General features: G+C 45.8%; 1 protein-coding gene across 1 annotated transcript in view; it reads right to left on the minus strand.

Moving 5' to 3' along the window:
* Positions 1–10,190, minus strand: part of galnt2 (UDP-N-acetyl-alpha-D-galactosamine:polypeptide N-acetylgalactosaminyltransferase 2) — a 53,947-nt gene extending 43,757 nt beyond the window's left edge. Inside the window, exon 1 of the mRNA XM_068320830.1 lies at positions 9,720–10,190. Coding sequence (XP_068176931.1) covers positions 9,720–9,815 — 96 coding nt within the window. The 5' untranslated portion in view covers positions 9,816–10,190. The remainder of the gene's footprint in view (positions 1–9,719) is intronic.
* Between the last annotated feature and the right edge of the window lie 212 nt (positions 10,191–10,402).

A 10,402-nucleotide genomic window follows, 5' to 3' on the forward strand; every position in this document is an offset into this window, starting at 1 on the left:
AACATCATAGTCCATGGAGATTCCTGTCTAACCTCGTCTGTCGGCCTGTCCATCACCATAGCAACAAGAAGGGGCTCAGAGCTGATCCCTGATGCAGTCCCACCTCCACCTTGAACTCCTCTGTCACACCTACACACACCTCACCACTGTCTTACAGTCCTCATACATGTCCTGCACCGCTCTAACATACTTCTCTGCCACTCCAGACTTCCTCATACAATACCACAGTTCCTCTCTGGACACCCTGTCATCAGCTTTCTCCAGATCTACAAAAACACAATGCAGCTCCCTCTGGCCTTCTCTGTACTTCTCTATCAACATCCTCAAAGCAAATACTGCATCTGTAGTACTCTGTTTTGGCATAAAACCATACTGCTGCTCACAAATGCTCACTTCTGCCCTTAGTCTAGCTTCCACTACTCTCTCCCATAACTTCATTGTATGGCTCATCAGCTTTATTCCTCTGTAGTTGCCACAACTTTGCACATCTCCTTTGTTCTTAAAAATCGGCACCAGCACACTTCTCCTCCATTCCTCAGGCATCTTCTCACTATCTAAGATCCTGTTGAACAACCCAGTCAGAAACTCTACTGCCACCTCTCCTAGACACTTCCATACCTCTACAGGTATATCATCAGGACCGACTGCCTTTCCACTCTTCAAAGTACTCTTTCCATCTTCCCATCACACTACTGGCACCTGTCAATAGACTTCCATCCCTATCCTTACTCACCCTAACCTGCTGCACGTCCTTCCCATCTCTGTCTCTCTGTCTTGCCAACCGGTATAGATCAGTCTCTCCCTCCTTACTGTCCAACCTAGCATACAAGTCATCATAAGCCCCTTGTTTGGCCTTTGCTACCTCTACCTTCACCTTACGCTGCATCTCCCTGTACTCCTGTCTACTCTCCTCAGTCCTCTCAGTGTCCCACTTCTTCTTAGCTAACCTCTTTCTCTGTGTACGCTCCTGTACCTCCTCATTCCACCACCAAGTCTCCTTATCTACTTTCATTCCAGATGACACACCAAGTACTCTCCTACCTGTCTCCCTGATCACATTAGCTGTAGTTGTCCAGTCATCTGGAAGCACCTCCTGACCACCCAGAGCCTGTCTTAACTCCTTCCTAAAAGTCATGCAACACTCTTCCTTTTTCCGTTTCCACCATTTTGTCTTCTGCTCTGCCTTTGTCCTCTTCATCTTCCTCACCACCAGAGTCATCCTACACACCACCATCCTATGCTGTTTGGCTACACTCTCACCTACCACTACTTTACAGTCACTGATCTCCTTCAGGTTACACCGTCTACACCAGATGTAGTCTACCTGTGTGCTCCGACCTCCACTCTTATAGGTCACCCTATGTTCCTGCCTCTTGTGGAAGAAAGTATTCACTACAGCCATTTCCATTTGCAAAGTCAACTACCATCTGTCCTTCTGCGTTCCTCTCCTGGATACCAAACCTGCCCATCACCTCCTCATCACCTCTGTTTCCTGCACCAACATGTCCATTGAAGTCTGCACCAATGACAACTCTCTCACTTCTAGGCATGCTCTGCATCACTTCATCAAAGTCCAACCAGAATTTCTCCTTCTCCTCCAGCTCACATCCTACCTGTGGAACATACCAACTATGCTCCACAGGTAGGTAACATACCTCCACAAGTGCTCAAGTGCTCAACACCAAACATTGAACATCACATAATTTTTATTAGAACCTATGTGCCTTTATTGCAAATATAATGTACATGAATATATTTCCATATCTGTGTATTCCACAAATTTATAAATGCATGATTGAATTAATTTAGCCTTCGAACCATTAAAATGAGACTGCAGATAGTGGTGGGAAACTAAATGTCAGGCATGTCTCGCCTCCTCTCTCTTTAAAGTTTGTGTGCTTGAGGTCACCAAACCTGAGATACCTTCAAAAATCCTCTACATTAATGTGTACACTAAAAATGAACGATAAACTTTGATAATGGTGCAGCTCTATTTGTTCAAATGTTTGCTTTTGACCTCTAAAGGCAGAATAACATTTCAGTTCTTGTTTAATGTCTGGATAAAAAAAGGCTTGTCAGAAAACTTGTTTTTTTACAAACAAAACTGTGATAATATAAAGGCACTGCTACTGTGTACAGCAATGTCTTTAAATTAATAAGAGTGGCAGTCGTAAAAAAGGGTTTGCTTGACTTGTTTTTTCAATTTGTTGTATCTTAAAAGCCAGAGTGTTACGGGTGTATGGCAAAGCTGGAGGCTCAAGTTGAACTGATTCCTCTGGCTGAGACCAAAAAGGGCATTAGCCGTCATGATAGTGTGAGCACTGGCACAGAGCTGCTTGTCACTGTATTTACAACAGACCTCCCAAGCAGTGACGACACAATGACACACAGGTTCATGAGGTGCATAGCTAGCTGCAGGTACTATCCACAATAGTAAGATTGAGGGACTGTTGAATCTGCCTTATACTGTATATATATACACACGCACACACACACACACACACAGTATTTTCTGCACTATAAAGCGCACTGGACTATAGGGCGCACCCTTAATGATTTGTTTTATAATTTATTCCATATATAAGGCGTACCGCATTATAAGGCGCGCACAATAAAAAAATAAATAAAATGTATTTGATAAACTGCAGCGGCTGTAGTTGCGCAATCTGTCCACTAGGTAGAGCAGCGCTGCTCAGACAGTCCTGATTGCATTCATGACTTCCTGACTACCTCTGAATGGCCCCTATTGTTATGTCAATGAGCCATTCTGAGCCTCATCAAGGAAAGTTGATCACTTGATCACTTTGCCATCTTAGAAAGAAGTCAACACGCATATTAAAAACCTGACATTAAAACAGTTTAAATTCATTACGAGTGCAGTCAGTGCGAACAGAGCGGATTATTTCCTGATCTGAAGTTCGAAGCAGATATTTAAGCTCCGACGTTCGTCTTCGTTTATTAATTAAATATTGTTTCGATCGATCGGTAGTCCAGTCGGAGCTGAGGTGCAGCTATTTGCTGCTGTGTGTCCTAAACAATTTTTAACTAGTTTTTAATGTCAGGCTGATAATTTACTGTCAAACGTGACGCTGTTTTACTCCTAGAACTGACTTTAACGTCGGTGTCTCACCGCCGTGAATCTCACCGCACGTCGCTGCAGACAGAATACACAACCTGAATGTCCCCCCGCCCCCCCAGAGCTATCAACTACATTTGTAAATCAATGCAGCACACCTGACACCTTTGTCTAGCAGTGACTCTGCTCTTGGTATTTCAGAAAAGGCTGTAAGTTCATCTTTGAGGGTCTTTATTCACCTTTAGTCCAGTTTCTCCGTGTGTTTCCACAGACTAATAGAATGGACCGTCACTAGATTCCAGATGACAGCACAATGGGGTTTTTAGACCAATTCAGTTTAAAGTGGGTTATTTCTGACGCCAAATAGTTAGAAATACTGAGATCAGTCAGTCAGTCAGACTTTATTCATAGAATTGTTGAAAGTTCCTCATGTTTTCCTACGTAACCACCGGTGCTCCTACAGTCTGCTCTACCGTCTGAGAGCAGCTCAGTCAGAGCCGGGACTTCGGTGACGCCCCTTGACTACCGTTGTTAGGGGGCGTGGGCCCGAGTGCCTTGTGAGGGGGCGCCTCTGGTGGCGGAGTGCGGCATGACTGGCGGCCAGAGTGCCGGCTTTTTTTCAGCGATAATGTTTTTAACCAATATTAATATTAATCCATATATAAGACGCACTGGATTATAATGCACACTGCGGGTTTATGAGAAAATTTTAGGATTTTAGGTGCGCCTTATAGTCTGGAAAATACTATACAGTGATACCTCTGTACTCGACCGCCTCTATACTCGACCAAATCGGTGCTCGACCAAAAAATTCGAGTACAAAATGTATCGGACCCCGAACAGATTTTCGGTACTCGACTAGCCGAGTCGACCCGAACGCGCTCCTCGGCTGCGCTCCTCGGCCAGCGGGTAAGCGTCAGTTCGACTCAGACCGCCAGCGGAGTAACACGTACGCAAATTACGTACGCAAAGACGTACGGAAATTATAGCAAAATATGAAAGTGGTGTACGAGTGTCCGACCTCGCGTCGCAGTACGAAATGGCAAAGTCAACCATTTCCACTATCTTGAAGCAGAAGCAACTGACAATGGACAGGTTCCTTCTTAAAGAAAAGAGGAAGGCTACTGCCCAGCCAGATTCACCTCCACGGAAGAGAGAGAGAAGGGAGAAAAGCCCTGGAGGCGCGTTACCTAGCGTCATCATGGAAGGGATTCCCCTTCCATGATGACGCTAGTGCCATCAACCACTCTCTAAAACGTAAAGTAAATTATACAAAATGGTTTATAATGCTTTATCTTTATCATGTACTGCTTGTGCACATTTACGTATTCATTGTTGTTTAGATACACGTTCTTATAATATTGTAGGTATTTTTCTAAATGGTAATAACGGATTAAAATACTTTCCATTATTTCTTATGGGAAAATTGGTTTTGGTGGTCGAACAAATCGGTGCTCAACCACCACCTCAGAACGGATTATGGTCGAGTACAGAGGTATCACTGTATATGTCTGTGTGTGTGTCACTATTTTTTTCAAAAATTTGTTGATTTGAAAGTGTCAGATTTTCTTTTCAGCATTGAAAACTCTTCAGACGTCTGCAAGTCACAATTATCTTTAAGTAATGAATGCATAACTGTGCGTACTTGTGAATCACACTTTGAACACTCCCAATGACAATTTAAATACTGTGAAATCTTTCACGACTGTTACATAATTAAATTCACAGCTTTTCCATTTCACCTATCTGTAGCCTAGAGAAAAAAAGTTAATAAACTGTAGGGAAACACCAAGAAACATCACATTACATTATAATGATGAGAAGTGCAATAATATGATTGGGTCACATTCAAACCCACTAAAGTGTCACAAAATTGTTGGTCCTTGAATTAATTTGAGGATAGGTAGAGCATTTTCATTGCATTACTTTGGACCGTTGCAGCAATGACACAAAAAAAGGAGAACCGCAACTGCAGAGATCCACAGCTCATGTGGGGGATCTGTCCACAGGACAACTATTAGTCGTGCGCTGCTCAAATCTGGCCTTTATGGAAGAGTTGCTAAAAGAAAACCATAAGAAGTCCAGTTTAGTTTGCCAGAAGCCATATGGGAGACAGAGCAAACATGTGGAGGAAGGTGCTCTGGTCAGAAGAGACCAAAATTGAACTTTTTGGCCTCAATGCAAATCGCTATGTGTGGCGGAAAACTAACACTGCACATAAATCTAAACACACCATCCCCACTGTCAAACATGGTGGTGGCAGCATCATGCTCTGGGGGGGGGGGGGGCTTCTCTTCAGCAAGGACAGGGAAGATGGTCAGAGTTGACTGGAAGATCGATGGAGCCAAATACAGGGCAATCTTGGAAGAAAACCTGTTGGAGTCTGCAAAAGTCTTGAGGCCGGGGCGGAGGTTCATGTTCCAGCAGGACAACGACCCTAAACATAAAGCCAGGGCTACAATGGAATGGTTTAAAACAAAACATATTCATGTGTTAGAATGGCCCAGTCAAAGTCCTGACCTAAATCCAATCGAGAATCTGTGGCAAGATCTGAAAACTGCCGTTCACAAACGCTTTCCATCTAATCTGACTGAGCTTGAGCTGTTTTGCAAGGAAGAATGGGCACAAATTTCAGCCTCTCGATGTGCAAAGCTGGTAGGGACATACCCCAAAAAACTTGCTGCTGTAATTGCAGCAAAAGGCGGTTCCACAAAGTATTGACTCGGGGGCCTGAATACTTTTGCAAACCGTTTCTTCATTTTTTTATTTGTAATTTTTTTTTAATCATGTATAATTTTCTTTCTACTTCACAATTGTGTGCCACTTTGTGTTGGTCTTTCACATAAAATTCCAATAAAATATATTTCTGTTTTTGGTCGTAATGTGACAAAATGTAGAAAAGTTCAAGGGGGCTGAATACTTTTGCAAGCCACTGTACACACAAACACACACACACACAATGGAGCTACTGCCACAGCTCCACGAGTTAACATGAAGCATCTCGCCTCATTTCTTAATATAATAAGGCACACACACAAACACACACACAGACACACACACACACACACACACACACACACACATACACACACAACACACACTACAATGTATTTGTGGTACTGCTTCCATAGCTTCAACAGTTTTCATTACTTAAACTTTACTCCAAGTAATATTACAAGTATTAGACAACAACTTTTAATCCTCCTTTGACGAGACAGCTTCAACAGCAACAGCTTTAACAATGTCTACCAATTAAGATGTCTGTAGGTTCTCAGTCATCCAGGTCATGGTTATCCAAAAGCTGTTGAGTCGATCCACTGGACGTTAAGAAAGTTCTGAAGACGTTTCGTCTCTCATCCAAGAGACTTCTTCAGGACTGAAGAACTTTCTTAACATCCAGTGGATCGACTCAACAGCTTTTGGGTCTACCAATTAAGTACTCAACCCGTCATTAGTGTTGCTATGAAATTCTAAATAGGCCAGTATGTCTTATTTAATACCCCCCATGGATATGAGGAGGGATACCATCTCCCTGTTGAGACAGCTTTCAAATCTGCCACAGCATCTTAGTTTGAACTAAGTCATCACTGGAAAGATAGCAGGTGTGGCAAATAATCCAGCTCCCGTATTAATCTGTCTGCGATCACACTCCACAGAAAGTTGTTTGTCACGGGAGTTTCACTTTGACCCCTCGATGACTTCAAATCTGTACAGATATACACTTACACAGTGTACTATCAGTCTAATGGAAAAGACAGTTGATCTGGTTGACTGGCACAAGGCAAACAGAGAGGCAGATAGCACAAGAGACAGGTGTAATACACACAGATGTTCACACGCACTAATACACACACTCCAGAGGGGTAATAAAGGCAGCATACTGGGCACGCCAACCACGCACAGCATATTATCATACATAAACACAGTTTGATGGTTTATACACACGAAACACCTGAAGGATATTTTCCTTAGCTTCCACGAATGACATACTACTGCATGTACAGACCTGGTATATCATGAATGGAATCCCTGCCTCCATACACACAATTTAACCAGCTATGGCTATATTGAGTAAGTTCTGCGAAGTATTATGAAAAGAGCTGCAACTTGGATTGATAATACAGAATGACATTCTCCCATTCCTCCATGTCAGAGCAACATAGCTTTAGCTCACACAAAAGTTGTGGAGAGTAAAAGTGAGCACTCCGGCTCTAAACACCATTACATCCGCATCCTTGCAAAGTTACAGGATTCATCAAGCTATGCATCAAAGTTTCAAATTTGGTATAGCAAAATGATGGAATTAAAAAGAAGTCTTAAATATTAAAATGGATGTTTTCATTTTAAAACAAGGTAACTGATAAAGCAAAGGGATTTTCAAATTTGTCAGATGTAAAATTCTCACTGATTACATGGATTTATGGAGGATATAGACTGAAATGGTATTTAGAAATAACCCTGCTGACAACTAATATTATTTAAGAAATGTTAAAAGCAGATGGTAAGATTAATCGTAAATAAATCGTATACCACAAAAACCTCTAGAGTGAGCACAATAGTATGATGAAGTAAATCGTATTGTATACATTCCACATAAACAGCAGGAGCTAAAACAACTAATCAATGTGATTAGAATAATGGGGACTGGGTCCCAGGTACTGATTTATGTGCAGCTGTAACAGTTTCAAAAAACTGAACATAATTTAGTCTTTTAATCTCCCAGATTAAACCAACACTTATTTTAGAGAATAAAAATGTTTTATCACAGCAGGAACCAATGTGGACGTGATTACGTCGAGAAATGTTTCCGGCTGCCCTTCAAATGGCTTCATCCAAAAAGTCTGTTGCCCCAGTGCTGTCCCAACTGTCCCACTGTTGCCCCAGTACTGTCCCACCTGTCCCACTGTTGCCCCAGTGCTGTCTCAACTGTCCCACTGTTGCCCCAGTACTGTCTCAACTGTCCCACTGTTGCCCCAGTGCTGTCCCAACTGTTCCTCTGTTGCCCCAGTGCTGTCCATAAAGTTCCTCTGTTGCCCCAGTGCTGTCCCAACTGTTCCTCTGTTGCCCCAGTGCTGTCCTAACTGTTCCTCTGTTGCCCCAGTGCTGTCACAACTGTCCCACTTTTGCCCCAGTGCTGTCCTAACTGTTCCTCTGTTGCCCCAGTGCTGTCCTAACTGTTCCTCTGTTGCCCCAGTGCTGTCCTAACTGTTCCTCTGTTACCCCAGTGCTGTCCTAACTGTTCCTCTGTTGCCCCAGTGCAGTCCTAACTGTTCCTCTGTTGCCCCAGTGCAGTCCTAACTGTTCCTTTGTTGCCCCAGTGTTGCCCCAGTGCTGTCACAACTGTCCCACTTTTGCCCCAGTGGTGTCCTAACTGTTCCTCTGTTGCCCCAGTGTTGCCCCAGTACTGTCTCAACTGTCCCACTGTTGCCCCAGTGCTGTCCCAACTGTTCCTCTGTTGCCCCAGTGCTGTCCCAAAAGTTCCTCTGTTGCCCCAGTGCTGTCCCAACTGTTCCTCTGTTGCCCCAGTGCTGTCCTAACTGTTCCTCTGTTGCCCCAGTGCTGTCACAACTGTCCCACTTTTGCCCCAGTGCTGTCCTAACTGTTCCTCTGTTGCCCCAGTGCTGTCCTAACTGTTCCTCTGTTGCCCCAGTGCTGTCCTAACTGTTCCTCTGTTACCCCAGTGCTGTCCTAACTGTTCCTCTGTTGCCCCAGTGCAGTCCTAACTGTTCCTCTGTTGCCCCAGTGCAGTCCTAACTGTTCCTTTGTTGCCCCAGTGTTGCCCCAGTGCTGTCACAACTGTCCCACTTTTGCCCCAGTGGTGTCCTAACTGTTCCTCTGTTGCCCCAGTGTTGCCCCAGTGCTGTCCTAACTGTTCCTCTGTTGCCCCAGTGTTGCCCCAGTGCTGTCCTAACTGTTCCTCTGTTGCCCCAGTGCTGTCCTAACTGTTCCTCTGTTGCCCCAGTGCTGTCACAACTGTCCCACTTTTGCCCCAGTGCTGTCCTAACTGTTCCTCTGTTGCCCCAGTGCTGTCCTAACTGTTCCTCTGTTGCCCAAGTGTTGCCCCAGTGCTGTCCTAACTGTTCCTCTGTTGCCCCAGTGCTGTCCTAACTGTTCCTCTGTTGCCCCAGCCCTTGGACCAGCCTGAACTCTGCTGGCCCCGGAGCAGCAGCTTGTGCTGACGTGCTCCACAGGCTGACTGTCCTCCCGCCCCCACCACCACCACCACCCGGCCCTGAAGCGGGCCAGCCACCTCACATCGGTAACAACCCTCTTCTTCCGCTCACATTACCCACCGCTGTGACGTTAAAGTCGGTAACACGCTCACCGGCGTGGACGTGCTTCGGCTCCCACTGCCACGGAAAGGCAATCACCGGCACCGCAGGAGGTAATGCCCACCCAGCCGGTCAGACCCGCTGCCCCGCTGCCCCCTTTCCACGCTCATCTCCTGCCTGCCCACGGACACTAGCAGGCCCTTTACCACATTCCTCAAAGCATCGATGCAGCGCCGACACGGAGACCCCGACAAGAGGCTCGTCAGCGCCCCATCACAGCGCCCCATCTCCGCTTTGTCCCAAAGGAAAACCCGCAGACACCGAGAAGACCCACGTAGCCAGAAAAAAGCAACGGAGGACTGAAAGCCTACCTTTCGACTCAACGCTGTCCCCGAGTAGAAGTAGTAGGCTATCCCCAGCACCCAGAGCACCGCGAAGCACAGCATGATCCTGGATTTCCTCCGCATAGCTGCCGCGTCTCTTCCGCCCGTCTCGGTTCAGCTACGGTCTGCTCTCTTTGTCGCGACTCGTCCCAGTCGGCTGCGTCCGCGTTTGGCGCTTCGCCGTGCGGCTTCGGCAAGCTTCGTCAGTCGGTGAGGGGGAGCGGAGAGAGCAGGAAGCAGCCAGGCAACATCAGCGGGGTGAGAGGGCAAAGGCTAGGCGGCTCTAATCCAATCAAACGCCGTGTCGGGCAGCCCTGGAGGAGGAAGGGCTTCGACTGGCAGCGGTTCGGTCCGTGTCCGGCGGTCAGGCGCCGCGGCGGTGTGACCGGCGGGTGTGGAAACTCTGAGCGACTGGGGAGAAATTTCAGTTGCGTGATTGTGGGAGAGGAGGATTTAGGATCATCGTGGAACATGTCTGCTGTGGAGCTGCGTGTGCTCCTGGGAGACGCTAGGGGCGCCAGAGGCGCAATCAAATGGGTTAGACGTGATTAGACAAAAACGTTTTCTTTATCTGGTCTGGATGAGAAATATGATATGAAATTAATTTTTTTAAATAATCACATTCATCTAGTTTTTCATTTCCTCAGTTCCTTCCCATCATTCTCCTCTGT

This window comes from Antennarius striatus, chromosome 1 (genome assembly GCF_040054535.1).
Source record: "Antennarius striatus isolate MH-2024 chromosome 1, ASM4005453v1, whole genome shotgun sequence".
Taxonomy (NCBI): Eukaryota; Metazoa; Chordata; class Actinopteri; order Lophiiformes; family Antennariidae; genus Antennarius; species Antennarius striatus.